The sequence below is a fragment of the Leiobunum rupestre genome, chromosome 4, assembly GCF_980474605.1.
Source record: "Leiobunum rupestre chromosome 4, qqLeiRupe1.1.hap1, whole genome shotgun sequence".
In the NCBI taxonomy this organism is placed as follows: Eukaryota; Metazoa; Arthropoda; class Arachnida; order Opiliones; family Sclerosomatidae; genus Leiobunum; species Leiobunum rupestre.
The window spans coordinates 50,139,653-50,160,238 of NC_143387.1; the positions used below are offsets into that span (position 1 = coordinate 50,139,653).

General features: G+C 40.0%; 2 protein-coding genes across 2 annotated transcripts; both read left to right on the forward strand.

The window, feature by feature from the left end:
• The first annotated feature begins 2,799 nt into the window (after positions 1-2,799).
• LOC149948125 (uncharacterized) lies at positions 2,800-4,220 on the forward strand. Its single transcript, XM_090172983.1, has 2 exons — positions 2,800-3,241; positions 3,936-4,220. Exons 1-2 carry the CDS (start codon positions 2,815-2,817, stop codon positions 3,947-3,949), a joined length of 441 nt encoding a protein of 146 aa, XP_090029109.1. The 5' UTR covers positions 2,800-2,814; the 3' UTR covers positions 3,950-4,220.
• A 2,217-nt stretch (positions 4,221-6,437) lies between these two features.
• Positions 6,438-17,525, forward strand: LOC149948126 (ras association domain-containing protein 10-like). The gene is made up of 6 exons (XM_090171928.1): positions 6,438-6,601; positions 13,074-13,267; positions 14,070-14,246; positions 14,306-14,616; positions 14,681-15,188; positions 16,960-17,525. Exons 2-6 carry the CDS (start codon positions 13,108-13,110, stop codon positions 17,100-17,102), a joined length of 1,299 nt encoding a protein of 432 aa, XP_090028054.1. The 5' UTR covers positions 6,438-6,601; positions 13,074-13,107; the 3' UTR covers positions 17,103-17,525.
• The last annotated feature ends 3,061 nt before the right edge of the window (positions 17,526-20,586 follow it).

Here is a 20,586-nt window from a genome sequence, read left to right on the forward strand (position 1 = left end):
TGGACAATTGGGCGATAAATGTAATGGTTATATCAGTCCATAGCCTTGGGTATTAGCCTAGCTGATTAAATATTATTTATTTTATTTACTCGTTTTTTGATCCGGGTTATTGGCGAACTTGATCACGTAGCTAAGCACATTCGATGTGAAACTTATATTTCTGCTGGGACGTCTTGTTTATTGTTAGAATCTTCATTATCATTCAGAGAGTTCAGTGTATGTTTTAAAATTGAGGGATTTGTGTAGAAAATGTGTTGAATTTTAATCGACGGAAAGTTTATAAAACCACGGACTTTATACCACTCACATGTTTTATTTATCTTTACCGTATACAGATGGCGCCAAGCGAAAATGACCTTGCCCACCAATAGATAAACTCCCACTTCTGTGAGCCGGCTTTTATTCCTCCAAGGTTTGAATAAGCTAACCTAACCAGCGGGAGTGGTGTGGTTTCCACACCCCCCACTGGAGGGGGCGGTGTCACTGGTCAACCTCCAATCTAGGCCCGTCGCCATGAGCATTAAGGTGGTGCAGATAAATCTTCATCACTGCAAGGCAGCCTCCGCTGTACTTTGTCGAAGGCTTGCTAAGGAGCAAATTGATGTTGCTCTTATTCAGGAGCCTTGGATTGCCAGGGGTAAAATCCTTGGTCTTAATAGTGCAGGTAATATCTATTATGACCATAATTCCGTTTCTCCTAGAGCTTGTATTTTGGTACGCAAGGACATTCATGCCCTTCCGCTCTCAATCTATCACTCTAGGGACACTGCAGTGGTTAAAATCATTTCCCCTTCTGCTGATGGGAATGATGAACTCACGCTGGCTTCTGCTTACTTTCCCTACGATGATGCTCTGCCCCCACCATCACAGGAGGTGACCAATCTGGTCAACCACTGTGAGCGGTCGGGAAAGAAACTCATTATAGGTTGTGATGCAAACGCTCACCATGTTATCTGGGGTAGCAGTAACTGCAACGATCGTGGTGATAAACTAATGGAATATGTGGTTAGTACGAAACTCCATATTCTTAATAGGAACAATGAACCAACTTTTGTTACTCGTAACAGAAGTGAGGTCATTGATCTCACGCTGTGCACAGAAAATGTCGCAGCTCTTATTAATGACTGGCATGTGTCTAGTGAACCATCACTGTCGGATCACAGACACATTTGCTATACAGTCAGGATGAAAGTGGTTCAGGTTTGTACCGAACTTCGTAATCCCAGGCGAACTAATTGGCCTGGTTTTAGGGATGATCTAAATCTTCATCTGAAGGATGATAAGCCTAGGCTGTCATCGGTGCTGGATTTTGATTTGGCTGTTGATCGCATGCAACATGCCATTATCGACTCCTACCACCGTAACTGTCCGGTGAAGTCTGCCAACCAGCCAAGGCTAGTTCCTTGGTGGAACCTTGAGATTGGCAGGCTTCGCAAAGAGTCTAGGAGGCTCTTTAACAAAGCTAAGAGGTCGGGTGACTGGGTTGCCTACAAGCAAACCCTCACTGCGTACCATAAGGCCATCCGCGAGGCCAAGAGGGACTCGTGGAGGAATTTCTGTGAGAATATCTCTGATATTCCTAGTACGGCAAAGTTAATGAAAATTATGGCCAACGATAAGACTAAACATCTTGACACTATCAAGTTGAAAGATGGCAGTCATTCTTCGTCGGGTAAGGAGACTCTAACTCATATGTTAGATGTACACTTTCCCGACTCCAGAATTACAAACAGTACTGATTCTGACCCCCTTCCTATTAGGATTGCACGTACCAAAAGGGAGGACTGGGCGGTGGCGAATAAAATTGTCACGCACTCGAGACTTATTTGGGCTATAAAGTCTTTTAAGCCCTATAAGTCTCCGGGGCCGGATGGGATACTTCCCATTCTGTTGCAGGAGGGCATTGACGTTGTCTGCCCAATGCTGAGTAGAATCTATAGGGCTTGTATTGCCCTTGGATATATTCCTAGCACCTGGAAGCTTTCTAGGGTGATCTTTATTCCGAAGCCAGGGAAATCTAACTATCTCGAGGCTAAGGCTTTTAGACCAATCAGTTTGACTTCTTTTTTTCTAAAGATTTTGGAGAAATTGGTAGACAACTATATTAGGGGAGAGGTTATTTCTCATACACCTCTCTCGACGGCTCAGTATGCCTACCAAAAAGGCAAATCTACTGAGACTGCCCTTCATGGCATAACCAATTGCATTGAAAGGGCTATTAACTTTAAGTAAATAGCATTAGCTGTGTTCCTTGATATTGAGGGCGCCTTTGATAAGGTGTCCAGCGCAGTCATCATGAAGGCTGCTAAGCGCTTTGGCATTAATGACACTCTGTGTCTCTGGCTCAAAGCTATGCTGACGAATCGTGTGGTGGTATCCTCCCTGCTCGGTGAATCCCTTATGATCTCCACCAGCCGTGGTTGCCCGCAAGGTGGTGTTCTATCACCTCTGCTGTGGTGCCTGGTTGTGGATGAGCTTTTGGTGAGGCTAGACAGGGATGGGTGCCGCTGCTTCGGCTATGCCGACGATATCGCCATCATCTTTACGGGAAAATTCCCCAACACTACTAGCGATTTAGTGAGAAGGGCTCTTGCATCAGTGGAAAAATGGTGCAGGGAAGTTGGTCTTACGGTTAATCCTAGTAAAACGGTACTTGTTCCTTTTACTCGTAAAAGGCTGCAAAACTCTTTTAATGATATCTCCTTATTTGGGACTATTTTGAGGGAAAGCACGGAGGTGAAGTACCTTGGTGTTATTCTTGACAACAAACTAACGTGGAAGCTTCACCTTGACTGTGTAGTTAAGAAGGCCAAGATGTTACTTTGGAGGACTAGGAGTGCAGTTAGCAGGTCATGGGGGCTTAGCCCTAAAGTGGCCTTCTGGCTGTACACCATGATCATCAGACCACTGCTCTCTTATGCTGCAGTGGTCTGGTGGCCAAGAGTCCGAATTAAGACTGTGCAGAGCGATCTGCGCACCCTACAAAGGCTGGCTTGTGTCAGCATCACAGGAGCTATGAGAACAGCCCCAAGTGCTTCTCTAGAAATTCTCCTGAACATTCTTCCTCTTCATCTTTTTATAGAGGAAGCTGCTGCTATGGGAGCCTATAGGCTCAACCAGAATGGTTGGTGGAAGGCGAATACTTGGGATAATAGCCACACCAAGATCTTTCGGGAAATTTCATGTCAGTTACCTGTATATCTCATGGGTTCTGATTTGATGACTACGAAGCTGCATTTTAGTAAGTCCTTCAATACTTATTTTCCGAGCCGTACAGAGTGGGCCAATCATAGTACCCTCGGGGCCAGAGGAGAAATCGTCTGGTTTACCGATGGGTCTAAGACCCGCTCTGGCTCAGGTTCGGGGATGTATTGCCTTACTAGCAATCTCGGCTTCTTTGAAAGCCTTGGTGTCTATGCTAGTGTTTTCCAGGCGGAAATTGCCGCTATCTGCTTCTGTGTTGATTTTTGTCTTAAGAAGAAGCTTCATGGCAAGGTTATCCAAATTTATTCGGATAGTCAAGCAGCCCTCAAGGCTCTCAACCAGTTTCAGGTCTCTTCAAAACTGGTTTACAGCTGTTTGAACCTCCTCTCGGAGCTAGGCACCAATAATAAAGTTCAGCTCTATTGGGTTCCTGGCCATCGGGGGTACTATGGTAATGAGAGGGCCGATGTCTTAGCCAAGAAGGGGGCAGAGGCTGGGTTCTTTGGTCCTGAACCTGCCGTTCCTATCCCCTCTAGCATAGTTCGCGGCCTTATCTCTAACTCCATGACTGACCGTCAACTCAAGCTTTGGCTTGAGATGGATGGCCAAAGGCAGGCTAAAGAGTTTATCTCGGGCCCCTCTAGGCAGAGAGCTAAGGAGCTGCTCTCGCTTTCCAAATCTAATATCAGGTTGGTCATTGGCCTACTAACAGGTCACTGTCTCCTTAACAGACATCTTCACCTGATTGGAATCAGTGATGATCCAATCTGTAGGGCATGTCAGGCTGAGGAGGAAACCGCCTCTCATGTGCTTTGTAGGTGCGATTACTACGCGGCCCAAAGATTCGAGCATCTTGGTATGCATCAACTGGAAACTTCTGATTTCTATAATATGCCGGCCAAGAGGATTCTCCGTTTTGTGTCGGATATTGGACTTTTTAAGTCTTAAGGTTCGGGTTTTGCACAATGGACCTCTGGTCGACGTGCGCGAACGGGCATTTCCAAAGCCCTTCACCCCTTCATCAATAATAATAATAATAATAATGGGGACCTTATGGTATAACCCGAATAAGGACGGAACATAAGCCAAATTCTTCAAACCAAAGAATAATGAATGTTGCCAGTCCTACAGCAATAGCTTTTAAGTCTTTGCCAATTATTTTATAGAAGGGTCTATTGTTCTTCATGTAAATTTCTGCACGTTGTTTTTAAATACATTTTTTATATTTAGTGGCATTAAAAAATTATCTAAATAGCCAGGAAATGAAAAGTTCTCGCGGATGCAATATAAATTTGGACAATTGGGCGATAAATGTAATGGTTATATCAGTCCATAGCCTTGGGTATTAGCCTAGCTGATTAAATATTATTTATTTTATTTACTCGTTTTTTGATCCGGGTTATTGGCGAACTTGATCACGTAGCTAAACACATTCGATGTGAAACTTATATTTCTGCTGGGACGTCTTGTTTATTGTTAGAATCTTCATTATCATTCAGAGAGTTCAGTGTATGTTTTAAAATTGAGGGATTTGTGTAGAAAATGTGTTGAATTTTAATCGACGGAAAGTTTATAAAACCACGGACTTTATACCACTCACATGTTTTATTTATCTTTACCGTATACAGATGGCGCCAAGCGAAAATGACCTTGCCCACCAATAGATAAACTCCCACTTCTGTGAGCCGGCTTTTATTCCTCCAAGGTTTGAATAAGCTAATTTACAATGAAAACAACAGAAAATGTAGACGCCAAATATATTCTTCGTAGTCCTTGACCCTTTTTGGTTCGAAATTGCTTTTTAGAAAGTCCAACTTCTTTAAAATAGTTAAAACCATACTCCAATTCAATTAGAAATTTGTCATACTTATGAAGCTTATTTACTTTATCGCCACAACTAAAGCGTGAAATTTTATAGAACCGTTTCGAATTACATTAGCTATCGGGTAATCGCGAGCCACCAACAAAAATTTATATAATTTACTAGACAGGGTTGTTCAAAATGCATTTTGACTTAGAAAAAGTATTTCGCATTTTATATTTTTCATTTTGAGTTCTAGGAAACTATTTTGCATTTTGTGGGTATGATATGTGGAAAAACATTTTCAAAACGCTTTTTCAAAATGTTTTTACTCTGGTGCCATCATCGCAGCTCTTGTAGAGAAAGTTCATCTGCTATAATAATCATAGATGGCGATACTCAGCTACTCACTTACTCAGAAGCAACTGAACATTCGAACAGTGACTTTACGAATGTTCAGTTGCTACAGTGGCACCGCTTTATTTCCCACGCTGGCTGCGAGGATGGTTTTCCAATCTCTACGCAATTATTATTAATTACTAAATAATAATAATAATAATTAATTAGAAATTAATCTATGCTCTCCGCGTGTACAATAAATTCATTGTAAATGTATGTGACTAATAAATAGTATGCAGAGTGCATTTGTAAAAACATTTTGCATTTTGAAAAACCATTTTCAAAATGCATTTTGTATTATTATTTTGAGCTGCAAAAACTATTTTACATTTAGAAAAAAACATTTTCAAAATGCATTTTGTATTTTTATTTTATATTTGTATTTTGAGCTGCAAAAACCATTTAAATTTAGAAAACATAATTTTCCGGTTGCTAAATCTAGATTTAAAGTCTCGTGCCTCCAAAGTTCTCAATCGTAGGCTTTGCTTATAAGCCTTCGCCCTCAGAGGTTGCGTCCTACTTAAAAGAATCTCAACGCGCGAGGGAGGAATTAGCGTCTATACGCGAGAGAGCTCATATTTTACGAAACAGGCAGGTCAAACCGTCAAACGTCTTGTTTGACTGTAAAAGGCACGCGCGCGCTCGCGTTCAAAGAAACTGGCTCGCTGCAGTGGGCGTAGTCGACTTAAGTTTCACCTTTTCCCCCGATTCGAGTCAAAGGCATTTAATTCCGAGATTATCCGATAGGGGAATTCAGTAGGCTTAATTCGGCACTCGTACGAAAACTATTAATTCTTAATTCTTAATAATAGCTTTTTTTGGTTGGTCAGCGGTCAACCGTAAATCAGTTAGTGAAATTTGACGAATAATTCCAACAATGGTGGGAAAAATTATTTTTTGCGTCTAAAAACGGGATTTGAGAGAGAAAACGGGAAATAACGCGTCTGATTGGAAAATGGGCGGAATGCCAAAGAGGGGGGGGAAGCCGACGAAGAAAACTTGATTTTTCTCAATGCATTTCTCGAGCGTGACGTAATGATCAGGTGGGTGGGCCTCGGGCCAATCGCAGCCAACGACTCCGCACCGACGTCACTCGTAGAATATTCAACAGACACGATAGAAGTACGAAGACCTCGAAATATTTACGCAAAATGGATTTAAGACTACGCTGAACCTAAACTACCGTTTCGTTTTCAGGTAAGCCCTGTTTAACATTCTTTCGTTCAGCTTTTAATCGATTTAATTAGTCATTAAGTTTCGAAATGGGGCTGTACATAAATATAGAAATTTTATAATAATAATCTTTTTTTCGATAACAAAAATTCGGGTATGAAAAAAATAAATAAATAAAGCAGTGTTTTGTGGTGGGAAATGTTTCGGGATATTTCGCGTAAATTGAAAATAAATTCAGTCGCTTTCAGTGTAAATTTGCAAATAAACAATAACTCCTCGAAATAACTTTACAAATTCGTTCTTTTATACCATAAAGACACGAAATTGTTTAGCTATTCCACGAATGAGCTTCTAAAAACTTTTTTAAATAATCGAGTTTTTGAAAAAAATTAAGAATTTATTCTGTAATTAAATTATTGAGTTTCACAATTGAATATATATTTGTCAACAAATCAAACACGGTACACGATGGAACGAGTAGTTTTTTTTGGGGGGGTAGGGGGTTCGTATAAATTTCGGTGTAAAGGTTTTCGGCAGGTAGATATTCTAATGAAAAAGTGAGGTAAATAAAAAAAAGTTAATTATTAATTGAATACGATGTAAGATCATATTTCCGTATCTCTGGATGTCCTGCCAAAGTACCGGCAATTTCTTAGTAAAGATATTCCGCTCTTTATAATTGAGTTTTTTTTAACTAATATAACATCCTTATATACAAACAGCGCAGCGTGTGTAAATTTTTTTTCATTTCAAAGTTCTCAGAATTGGCTGGCGGCTAAAAAAGCTTTTTTTTTTGTTTCTATTTAATATCATATCTTTCCGCTCAAAGTTATAATAATATGAGATTGAAACAAGTTTCGTTCAAAAAATGTTTCAATACGAGTTTTGCCCCATAAGATGGAGAAGAGAGAGAGAAAAAACTTGCGCGGCACGATCGGAATTTTAAAATATGATCAGGAGCCGAGTTTCGCCGTTCCTGATTCGTGCTCGCTGATATTATTCCATTATGGAATAATAAAAATAAAGAAAATTGGCGTGTTTTAATTGACCCAATACGATTGAAGATTTTAGCTTGGCTTCGATAAAGCGAGGGTACATCGTAAGGGGAACAATTCCAGTTGAAAAGGTTTCGGTTCGTTGTGGGTGGTCAATTTTATTAGCCGAGAAAGGATCGACACCCCATTATGGACGCGTAGTCGCTTTTCCCAGATTGGCCCGCTAGACACACGCCCTAATCTTGGCTACTTCGACTGGGGCTGTTCACCCCAAATATTCACGCTTTGTTACGGCTTCAAACTATCTCTTCATTCTTTATACTCCTTTATGATAAAAATCAACAAGTGCTATCGAGTTTTGAACCGTATCGCGTTATTACCAACAAACAGGGCCGGATTAACCAATAGGCCGAATAGGCCTGGGCCTAGGGTACCAAGCCTACTACAAGGGGCACCAAGAGGGATCGGAAAAAAATAAAAGTACAAAACTTTAATCATTTGCTTTTCACAAAATATTTTCCGGAGTAATTTTAGTAAATGCGTCCACCCCTATGAACCAAAAACGTTTGATTGTCACATTCTCTGACGGACTGCCGTCTAGCCCCTGACGACATACTAAATCTGGCAGCAAAATGAATTTTCCTTCCATTTCTCAATTATAAATTGAGGAAGCGCCTAGCTCGCTATTGAAAGGGGGGACCAAAATTAACTTGGGCCTAGGGCCCCATAAAGTCTTAATTCGGCCCTGCCAACAAAAAGGGTATAGTTAATTCGGGGTCTTGACCCACCTATCCCCTCTATTTCAAAGATTTTTCGTTACTGTGATACTTTTCAATTTACACTCCTTAAGTTATTCGAACGCTTTAAAAACTCGAATTTTCGAAATTAACTGATGCAGGAAATACTTTAATTTTAAAACTACAAATGATAGTTCAGAGTTTAAATAATTTAGGTAGTAAACTGTAAAAAATCATTACCTCTACAAAATTAGAAACGTAAAATTAGAGTTATTCAAATTTCCAATAGTTGATTTTATAAAATGTCTTTACGCTTGCCCAACTTGTTGTAATGTTGCCCTGGAATAGTTCAGCCAATGCCTAAGAATGAGTTCATAAACTCTTTAGTGGGAGAGAAAACGAATCCACAGCTGAAGCGGGGAGGCAACATTTCAACAAGATGGCCAAGGTTATTTTATAAAAAGAACTATTGCGTATGGAATGGAAATAGTGTTACTTATAAAAATTGATATCAAATTAAAGGCAAAAGGGTATTTGAAATATGGCAAATCAAATTAAAGAAAAAGGTTTATTTCAAATATGGCAAATCAAATTAAATGCAAAAGTGTATTTGAAATATGGCAAATTAAAGAAAAAAGATTATTTCAAATATGGCAAATCAAATTAAAGGCAAAAGTTTATTTGAAATATGGCAAATGAAATTAAAGGCAAAAGTGTATTTGAAATATGGCAAATCAAATTAAAGGCAAAAGTGTATTTGAAATATGGCAAATTAAATTAAAGGCAAAAGTGTATTTGAAATATGGCAAATCAAATTAAAGAAAAAAGTTTATTTCAAATATGGCGAATCAAATTAAAGGCAGAAATCAAAAACATATTTTTCATTTCATTAATCCACTTAATTTCTTTTCATATAACATCTAATCAAATCTATAAGTTTACGAATTGAATACTGTCTTATCGGTACCGTGTATTAGGTCAGCTTATTAAATAGAATTTCTAACGGGAATTTTTGTATCACATTTATTGGAAAGGGTCTTTACCTTAATTCGTGGTATTTCGATAACGGGTTAAAGTTGGACTGAAATTCGGCGGGCTAAATTATAGACTGTTTCATTCCTTGGGCCAAACCTAGAAGCGCGTTCCTTTCAAAACAGGAATACATTCAAAAAAATGAATTTAATTCCTGGCCCCCTTTTTCGAGGCGGAGGGCGAAACAAACAACCTACTTTTCTTTTTTATTTACTTTCTCAATGCGGAATTTCTAAAAGCCCCGAAAATTCAGCGCGAACTAAAATTTAACAGCCGTTTTCAAACGCCTAAACAAGTTACGTTGCCAAAATAATCAACTCTAACTAGGACAGCCACTAATGCCCAAATTATCGGGAAAAATTGCCTTTTGCAAAAATCGAAATTTATTCTAATTGGCGTAAAATATTTTTCGGCGAAGGGTGAAAATCAGCGCGTGATGAATTGATTTTTCACAATTTTCTTTTGATATCGAAATCTGTCGATTTTTAACTCGCAACGTTCCCACGAAATTTAATTGCGTTTTTTGTAGAAAAAACCTTTTTGGTGGAACTGAACGTAAATATTTTTTAAAAGGTTTAAAAAACACAAGAGTTTAATGAACTTAAAGACTGTTAGTTCCAGGAGTGGCGTCGATGTAATTTCTTCATAAATATTCTTAATTTCAACATTACTTAAATTTACTTAAATTAGATACGGTAACTGGGATACCGAAAAAAAAAACCCCCGAATAAAGCTTATGAAAAATGATACTAGGAAATTTCCCGAGGCCAAACCAAATCAAGCGATAACTATAGGATCGTTAACGGATAAATAAACGTAATACGTGTATTTGTAACTACGACGAAATAATGGACGTTGAACAATATCTTCGGTAATTTATAATACGAGTTATAAATCTCTGAATTTTCACGTGCACGTTTTTAGCCGTTACGGCCAGATAATATGCCAAAGCGTAATTTAATTCCCGAAGAGGCGTTACAACACCCAATTCAAACGAAGCAGTCTTCAGCATTCTTTCTTTTACCCCTCTTATTTGCCCCCCTCCCATACAATACGCCAAAGCGTAATTTAATTCCCGAAGAGGCGTTACAACACCCAATTCCAGTGTTGCCAGATTGTGGTAAATTTCCGATATTGTGGGAATTTTTGGGGTCAATTTGGCTCTGTTAGGAAAAAGTAATTTTTTTTCCAAAAACGTTGATTTTGTGGGAATTTTCAAGTCTGCGGGTATTTATCCTATGTTTTTTTAATTTGACTATTAATAGAAAGCCCAAAATTATCTATAGCAGTGTAGTTTCGTGAATGTCGGGTTTTATAAATAATATACGTGCCTCCTAAGACTACAATCAATCAATGCATAGGCCTAACAACCAAAATGTTTATACACTCTAATTTCAATAAAATTTAATTTTATAAAGTTAATTTTAATTTTTTTGAAAATTGGCATGTTTTCCATAGAGTTTTCGTTGGGGGCGGAGCTAAATAGGGGTGTGGGAATTTGTGGGAAATTTACTATATAAAAACAAAAGTTATTTATTTGTCTCAAAACCTTGTGCCTATTTTCCGAGTAGTTTTCAAGAATGGAAAAGGGTATGGCTATTTGGCTGTTTTTAGATGGAAAGTGTGGGATTTTCGAGTCTCGAACATTGGCAACACTGCTCGGTTGACAATCGAGACGACGAAAACTCAACATGGCCGCGCCCAGCAAATTTTTGCGTCTAATAGCATCAGTCGCGATCTGAGACATATGGGCCGTAGGTGCGTGCCCCCTGGCGCCAAAGAACAATGGTAAGCGCGTTCCGCTCGGCAAGGGGCGTTGATTGCCCGGAGGAAGCGTAGTCGACTTAACACGGTAGCCTTTAAATAATGTCTCCCTCGAGCAACAATTTCCTTTTTTTGGCAGCCTCTGGTCCCGCCGAGAGCGCCATTAAGCCCACGTTTCTCGAAGACACTAACGCGATACCGAGTCACCATTAAGACTAGAACAAGAACCAATGCTGGTTCACTGACAAATCGCCTAGTCCCCAGCCTTGGACAATGTAACATCCAGTTTAGGGTTATGGAAGGCCAATGGCTTTTTTCGTCGTGGACTAAGAAGCAATAATGTCTAATTTTACGACCGAATTTTCGGGATAAAATCGTAAAGATGCCAAACGAAAACAAATTCCCCTCTTTTCAACTATACCCTTGACTATTTCCGGGCGTCATTTGACCTTGGAAAAAGACTACATTCTCGGTTACGAACGATTAACTCTTCGACGCGTTAGAGTACTGGTTCGATAGGGCTTAATGCCATTCGGGGTGAAAAGTTTTTTTAAGAAAGACTCGTTTGCTTAATATTCCCAGAATTTAAACGCGTTCAATTAGTCTTTGGAAACTCATAAACTGGTGAATTTTCGTCCGTTAAACACTAGCTTTTTGATTTATTGCCCGCTTAGCAGACGATAATCCAGCAGTTTATGAGTTTTTCGTGTTGGCCGCTAGGTGGCTCTTTGTAAACTGAAAATACTAATATATCGCTTATAATTTTAAATATAATAAAAAAATTAAATAAATAAGTATATATTTGTTAAATCATAAATGAACATGATAAAAAAAATTAAATAAATAAGTATATATTTGCTAAATCCTAAATGTATATGTTAAAAAATTAAATAAATAAGTATATATTTGCTAAATCCTAAATTTATATGTTAAAAAGTAAAGTAAATAAGTATATACTTGTTAAATCCTAAATTTATTAAAATATAAATTTAAATAAATAAGTATATATTTGCTAAATCCTAAATTTATATGATCAAAAATATTATATTATATATATTTGCTATAATAAATATATATAAATATTTATAATATACATAATATATATATTATACATAATATAAGTACTATAGAAAAGTACTAGAAAACTAGGCGAGAACATGAAAATCCGATTAGTAGGGGATAATCACGTAGAAATCAACTCCGACGTTGATTGAAACGCCAAGGGGCACTCTCTTCGATTTTAATTAGCCCAGTGTTAATGAATTCCCCGAAGCCCCGTTCATCCAAACATTGAGCTCGACTCCCCGAAAGAAAAACGACTACTTCGCCCCCGAAAAAAGTTATATACAAGGGATGCCCTTCTAGAGATAATTTTTTATTTTTTTTTGGTTTCGATGCCGGAGGTGGTGCGGGGGCTATTAAGGCGAAGAGGGGGGGGGTTTCTCTGGCGGAATGGCGGTTTATAGGATTAGGCCCGAAGGAGTTTTTAATTAGGGAAGAGCGCCTTCCTGGTTTTAGGAAGCTTAGTCTCTCTCTTCGCGCGCGACTTGATAAAAGGAGGCCACGCCGAAAGAAACATTGTCGAGACGCAAAAAAGATTCGCTTCATTTACCAGCGCGCTCATTTTATATAGAAATAAAGAGAAGAAGATTTCCCCCCTTTATCCGATAAATCTTTCGGGGAATTAACCGTATTGTTTTTGAACTTGACGAAGAATAAAATATCTTGGTCAACTCGAATCCCCGTTAGCGACGCGGGGTTAATGCCATGGCGCTTCAGGCGACGCGTTTATTTTTCCTTTTGAATGTCGCCGCTTCTCGTTTCATTTTCGAATGAAGACACCACGTAACGGAGCAAATAAACTTAAATATGAGTCTCGCTGTTCGGAGTTGTAGATATCGTAGGAAAGAATTTTCGTAGATTACGAATGGTCGAGGTGATAAACGATTGTTGTTCTTTCCGTTTCAGATGCCTCGGCAGTCCCAGTTTTGCGTAGAACGGCATGACCACGGCGGGCGCCACGGAATTGCCCGTCTGGATAAGTGGGGAACAGCACCGAGTCACGGGAGTCGACAAACACACCACTTGCGTCGAAGTCATCCGGGCCTTGGTCGACTCTCTGGAGATCGCCGACAACAAGAAGAAAGAACCAGCGGATACTGGTAAAGAGCGCCATTCAATTTACCATAAGTGTGGCACTTCCTATTCTTCACACGCAAAAGTTTTACTGACAGCTATTCGCGAGACAGACCAACGAATATAAAGACTGCATTACGGGCTTCCTCGCCGTTTTGCGTCCGCTTGCTCCCGCGCGCACGAAGCCTTTGACAGCGCCTCGCTAGGGGGATATTTACTTCTTGTGATGACGTCACTTCGCTACTAGCTCTCACAAGGAGACTACCCGAGGTGGTTATCACCGATTTTGTTGAAACTTGGGGGTTAGGTAGACCTTATGGTAGTATGAAAATCGCCAAATGGAAAAGTTGCAATGGGCTTTAGTTTTCCCATGGCAACCGAAAATGTTTTTGATCTCTTAAAACAAAAAATCTCCATTTAAAAAAGCATGGGATTTTCTCGGTTTCACTTACTTAAAAAATTTGAAAAATTGAAATTTTCTAAACTTACCCATAAAGATGAATTTGACCTATTTTGGGTAAAATTGATCAATTTTGCTTACATTTTAACAAAATTTGGGTAACCGAAAAAATCCCATGCATTTTTTAATGGAGAGATCAAAAACTTTTTCGGTTGCCATAGGAAAACTAAAGCCCATTGCAACTTTTCCCTTTGGGAATTTTCATACCATAAAGTCTACCTAACCACCGAGTTTCAACAAAATCGGTGATAACCACCTCGGGTAGTCTCCTTGTCAGTAAAATATTCCCCAAAGTTACAAACTTACGGAATAATATTATAGACTTATAATTTTACGAACTAGCGCGATTAACGTAGCGTTCTTTTCAGGGCAAAACGTCTACAGGAAATACGTCATAGTAGAACGGTGGAGAAGGGTAGAAAGACCCTTAGAGGCGGAAGCGCGTATCTTGAAGCTCTGGCAGCGCTGGGGCGAGGAGCAAAAGCACGTCAAACTCACGCTGAAGAAGACGCCCAACGGCCAACACTCCGCCAGCAACTCCAAAGGTCTAAATCCTTTAAGCGCTAATCCAATTGATCTTGACTGTGATCCTCTTAACCAAAAGGTAGCGGATTCCCTCGGCAGCGCTCCAAAACGTCCAAGCTGTCTTTGCCGCTGCTACTGCACAAGAAATCCAAATCTTCCAAGTCGACTCCGACGGTGGTCGTACCCAAACCGGGTCGAAATGTCGTTCGGCGTGGCAGCATTAGTTCGGGCGGCGGCAACGACCGGAAGCCCTATTATCCATCAGCCAATCATAATTCTACCGCCTTGGACCAGCTGAGACGATTAGTCAGCGCTCAACAGGAAACGCTCAAAGCCCAAAGACGTCACATTCAACGCACCGACGCGGCTATCGAAGCTCACGAAACTCAGGTATTCTCGCTACTAATCCCGAGACGAACGTTGACGGTGGTAACCTCGTTGCGTCGCCTTTTAGGTTCACCTGACGCGGGTGGCTCGGATGGGAGTAGACTACGTTCAAGAGGTATACCTGGGCGAAGACGACGAGGCGAACTTCATCGAATCCGAAAAGGAACCCGACTGGGTACTTTATTCGAGACTGGCCGAAATCCGGAGACGCTTGGAACAGGAACGGGCCAGAATCCGGGACTTGTCCGAGCGGATCAGGGTACAAACCGCGTCTTTGAATAGCAACCCGGACTCGGCGACGGCGCGGGCCAACGCGGAGGAAGTGGAAGAGATTCTTCAGCGGACGCGTTCGGAATTGGACAGACTACGGCGAGTGAGCGGCATGCAGGCCGCTACTTTGGAGCACAATGGACAAACGGACGGCGAGTGCCAGAGACTCTTGAACGAGAAGGGCGCGTGCTACCAGCGCCTACAAGCCGAAGAAGCGGCGGCCAACGCCGAACACGAAAGACTGCTGCAAATCAAAAGAGGACTCGAGTTCCATAGCGTACATAGTCTCTACAATCTCACAGATGGTAAGTTACCATGGCCTAAACTTACCTTAATCCCCCTTGGGAATATAGAACGTTATATTAATACGGCTCTCACTGAATTGACAGTTAAATCTTTTATTAACCAGTTGTCACGGACATTTAAGTTCACACAATCCCTCCCCCCCCGATGAATTAACTATATTTTAAATATTAAATTTAAATTTGAACAAATTTACAATCATCTTGTAACAAACCCAAGAGGAATTTTATCGAAAAAAGAATTTTTAGAGTTACCTGGTTTTGTAATTATGTTAGCGAAACGCAAACAAGTTAATTTAAATTATTTTTTATACAAAACGAAGTTTTCGAGTTACTTGTTTTGGAAATAAGGTAGCGAAACACCAACACGTTATTTGGCGCCTGTATCAATTGGCACGAAATTCAAATAGGACAATAGTGCGTAGGGTCCCGCGAATTGGCCCGAAATATCACTTACAATTAAAATTTCTTAATGCAACAGAAAACCTAGTTCAGAAATGATCAGTACTAACTAAAAATATAATATTCAACCAAGTTGGCCTTAAAGGTCTAGGATTTCTTCTGCCAGTTTTCCTTTATGTTTTCTTCCCGCCGTGCAAATATCCTGGTGGTAGGCCAACTGCGGAACACGTTGGCCTACCACCAGGATATTTGCGCGGCGGGAAGAAAACTTTAAGGGAAAACTGGCAGAAGAAATCATAGGCCTTTAATTTACAAAAAAATTATGTACATTTAAATTCGAACTAAAATAGGCAAATACACCACTTCCGCGGCCCCAATCTCACAAATGTTAACAATGCCGTCGAGGGCATGATATTTCCAATCGATTGGCGTATCATAAGTCTTTGTACCTCTAACGCATCGTGAGAAATCACGCAACAGCCGGCGGCGCCGGACACAGTACGTGAAACTAGTACACACAAATCCCCCAGGGATTGTGTGTAAAAACTTATATTATTCATGTTTGATGTAAGGTGTGGAAACTCTATTCATTCTGTGCCGCCGAACGCGTCAGTGACTGATATTAAAACGGTGTTGGTCCATTTGATCGAAAAATATGTGATCGACAGTCGATCATTATACGTTGCAATTGATCGAAATTCCATTTGATCGAATCCCATTTGTCATTTGTTTCATAAGATCGAACCTTCAAATGATCGAATTCAAAAGTATTTATAGTACCAGTTGGTATGTTTTTATTTTACCGAATGTCAATATGAAGTGCAGAAGGAATAATGATGGAATAATTCATTGCTTAAGTGCAGAAGGAATAATGATGGAATAATTCATTGCTTTATCTGTATACAAAGATGAAGAGATTTTTACTTTATACACTATATGATGGAATTTTTTATGACATCGACGATAACGGCCCGTTGTTTTTGATATATATAAATAGGGTCAGGTTAGGTTAGGTTAGGTTAGGTTGATGTACGCGCGCATGCACCGTTGCCTTTTCGATTTACTCCCAAAAACTAGTAGTTTTACCCTACAGTAGCTTTCGATCAAATTTCGTTCGATCAAATGCCATTCGATCAAATGGAATTTCGATCAAATGGGACCCGTTCGATCATTTGGGAATCGATCAAATAGACTCAAACCATTAAAACCATGGCCTAGGATACTGGTCCTAGTATTTACCGCGTATTTTCTATGGTTAAAACCAACGTTGTGCCTAGATTTCTATAAATAATAATTTGCGTTTGTTACTTTGAGGCCAAAAACACCCTTCGAATTAAAATAAATGTTAATCAATGTAATTGGACCTTCGCAGGTATTCAGAGAAGTCCGAAGCAACAGGGTCACGGACAGGGTTCCTGGAGGTTATGGAGGCGAAGAAAATACCAGCACCGAAACCCTGGCTCGTCGGCCAACAGTCCCGACTCCGAAGAAAGTACTTTGGACACTTTAGTCTAACGTCGACCACGCGGACGCTTACGAGCGAAGATTCGTCGTAAGGAAAAGTGATGATTGAGTGAATCGCCATTAGCTCCTGACGAGCGTGACTGTACCCCCCGCCGCGAACATTAACCCGCGAAATCAGTGCCGACCCTCTTCGTGACATTCTTAAGCGGCAACAATGCAACGCAACTTTTCCACCATGACAGCTCGTGCGCCGCCTTTAGGAATCTCGTGCGGAAAACGGACACGAAGTTAACCCCTGGTTCCACCTGGATTTTATTTTAAAGAAAGCGCCGATTTATTGCGAAGAAAAAAAAATTAAAAAACTATTAAGAATTTAAACCTCCATTTCAAATGGGCCTATAGAAAAGACCAAAGAATTATTTCGCCGCTCGCTTCTAAAAAGTCTCTTTTTTTTAATGAAATTCCAATAATATTCTTCAGATAGAATTTATATATAAAACAAAATATATATATATATATATGCAATAAAAATATTTTTTTTCCACAGACCTATTTAGTATGTTTTGGCGTTAGTTCGCGCCGAAGGGGGCGCTCGGATCGTTGCGGAAGCGTATAACGATAATTTGGGAGTCTTCACCTTGGAATGAAAGATTTTCCGTCTTCGAAAAAGTAAATTATTAAAAAAAGTGGGAGTAGTCGGTAATTTAAACTAGATAGCTAAAGAGGGTGATCACCCACGACACCGAAAAAATGGGCGTTACGCATTCGATAACTAAATGAAAAAAAATATGTATAATATATAATATGTAAACTTATTCAGAAGGCAGCCGAGAAAAACCCAGACAAAAAGCTATAAAACTCATTTTTGAACTTCAATGAACTTTTTCGGTTGCCTGATTAAAGGGAAACTGGATAGAAACGTTTTTTATACATGTCTTTTAATCTACGCCGTTCGTAGGGGGCGCCACGAGCGTTCTACCGTAACTTCGCCGCCACACCGCTGCCCTCCCCCCGGCCCCGTTTGAGGAAAAATAATCTCGGGGGAAACTTTCTAACCCGCCTCGTGATTTGAGAAAAATACCACCGGCACGCGCCGATAGGAGCGCGCGTGGGTGTTGATGGTTCTACCCGCATGGGGGCGCCAAAAAGGTCAAGCGCGGTAAATGATACGGCGCATTCCTTCTTGGGATGGGTTCAAAGCCGCGAAAATTAATTGCGCAAGAATACATTTTCAGATTCTAGATAGATATTACAAACCGGCAATCCCGCGAAAATTCGTAACGTCTTCGACTTTTATAGTTGAGCATTCTCGGTATCGCGTATAGGGAAATCCTTGGGCCAGGCCGAGAGGAACTTTATTATCGTAAATCATAAAGAAGTCCGTTGTTTGAATAAACGCGTTCGCGGTCTATCTGGATTGTGAACGAGATTCGCCGGCGCCTCAGTCTAGCCATAAGTAATATAAAACCATAAGTATGACACGTGATTATTTTCTTATTACATCATGACGTCATCCGTTAGCAACTATAATAAAAGATACTCGGTTTTTACTCCCTTCTCCAAATTCATCTGGGAAGGAACTATTTCCGGTCGGTTGGTTAAACCTTGGAGGAATAAAACAACTATACAGGAGTTGCGGAGAGCTGGGAAATCGATTTCGTCAGTGAACGTGAACTCGCGCGAGACGGAGGGGTTCAAACGCGACTAGCGCCAACTGCATACGCTATTTTGCAACTATTATCATATTATATCATTGTTTTCGCGTCGTCTGGTTTGTTTTGAAACATTTCTAAATTCTTTGCGCCTTTTTCCAAAATGACTCGTATTTGCTTGGAGGAATAAAACAAACCAGACGATGCGAAAACAATGCTTTAAAATGAGAATAGTTTCAAAATTCCGAATGCAGTTGGCGCTAGTCGCGTTTGAACCCCTCCGTCTCGCGCGAGTTCTCGGTCCCTAACGAAACCGATTTCGCAGCTCTCCGCAACTCCTGTATACTTGTTTTATTCCTCCAAGGTTAAACGGTTAGAATGGCTAGCCAAAAAGTCAGATTTAAGCCAATAGTTGATTTTATAAAATAAAAAGTGGTCTTGCCCAACTTGTTAAAATGTTGCTCTTACGTCACAAGACCCAGCTTTATTTGTGTATTCCTCGCACGAGCGATTTGCACGCGCTCTAGAAAAAGCTATATTCCTCGCGACTGTAGCGCGCGCTCGTAGGCTTGTCAAAGTAAGAGACTGTGACGTAAGAGCAACATTTCAACAAGAATGCCACGTTATTTTATAAAAAGGACTATTGGAGACGCGTTTTTGCCCTCATGAGAATTTTGCGTCAGATAAGAAACGCGTCGGCTCACGTGTATAAGGAACGTACTAATGTTAATTTTCGATAATATATTATAAGGTAAAATATCTAATGTTACTAAAACTAAGTATAAGAAGATAATAATATTATTATTATCATCCTCTTATGGTATAAATAATTAAAATTATACGGAATATTTTTATAATACCGGGCAATTTTAAGGCTTCTCATGGAGGCAGAGTTATTCATTTCGTATAAAATTACCTTCCGAAAAAAGATGAAAACTAATTCCTTTAGAACTAAAAGTATTACTTTTGCAGTACGGTATGCACCAAGTGTTTCCTTTTAACCAGGTAACTTTTTTGGCATGTTAAGGCTTAGCAAAAAACCGATGTCTTGTTCGAGAAAGGTTTCCAGCTTTCTAATATTTCAACAAGCACTATATAAATAGTAACTTATGAGTCCTGGCTGTCGGAAATATTACTTCTTGGCAATTTCTGGGAAGATGTTTTATTTAAGCGCCTATTCAATCTCCTCCCGCACGCTTTATTTTTTTTATTCCAAGGCTTAGCGAAATTTAAAACGCTTTCCAATTAAATTCTCTTATTTTGACAAGATAATGACGCATTACAGAACCAGTTGATTATTAAAGCTTTTAAAAATATCGGGGCTTTTTCGTTTTAAAGTTGACCGAGGCCCTAATTAGGACGAAAAACGCTTAAATTAAACTACCAAGTACGTTTAATTGTTCAAAAATAGCTATCACCAAGCCGTTTTATTTAAATGGGATTACTCTGGGAACCCTACCCGCAGAGCCACCCAGCGGAAGACGCAAAAAGAAACTTGCTCAGAATAATACTGAGGCGCGCGCGGTTTTCAGGAACTGCATCACGCGGTTGCCGAGCTGCCACGGTTACAGATGGGGCTTGGATGACCCAATTTCACGTTCTCCAAAGTTTCAGAAGAAGGCGCTGCGATCACTGTGAGGTGAAAAAATCAAATCTTTGAAGATTAATTAATAACCAACCAGTGAGTTGGGCATTTTCGTCAAAGAGCCGCTCACGCTCACGTCTTTTTGAGCGGTAAAATTTTCGCTCCTCTCTTTCCGCTCTTTTTTTGAGCGGTATAATTTTCGCTCCTCTCTTTGCGCTCTTTTTTTGAGCGGTAAAATTTTCGCTCCTCTGTTTCCGCTCTTTTTTTGAGCGGTATAATTTTCGCTCCTCTCTTTGCG

Excerpts from the sequence above, each read along its gene's own strand:
- LOC149948125 (XM_090172983.1), top strand. The coding sequence starts at position 2,815 with ATGTTACTTTGGAGGACTAGGAGTGCAGTTAGCAGGTCATGGGGGCTT.
- LOC149948126 (XM_090171928.1), top strand. The coding sequence starts at position 13,108 with ATGACCACGGCGGGCGCCACGGAATTGCCCGTCTGGATAAGTGGGGAA. Across the intron at positions 13,268-14,069 it reads GAAAGAACCAGCGGATACTG|GGCAAAACGTCTACAGGAAA; the intron begins GTAAAGAGCGCC and ends CGTTCTTTTCAG. Across the intron at positions 14,247-14,305 it reads CTCCGCCAGCAACTCCAAAG|GTAGCGGATTCCCTCGGCAG; the intron begins GTCTAAATCCTT and ends CTTAACCAAAAG.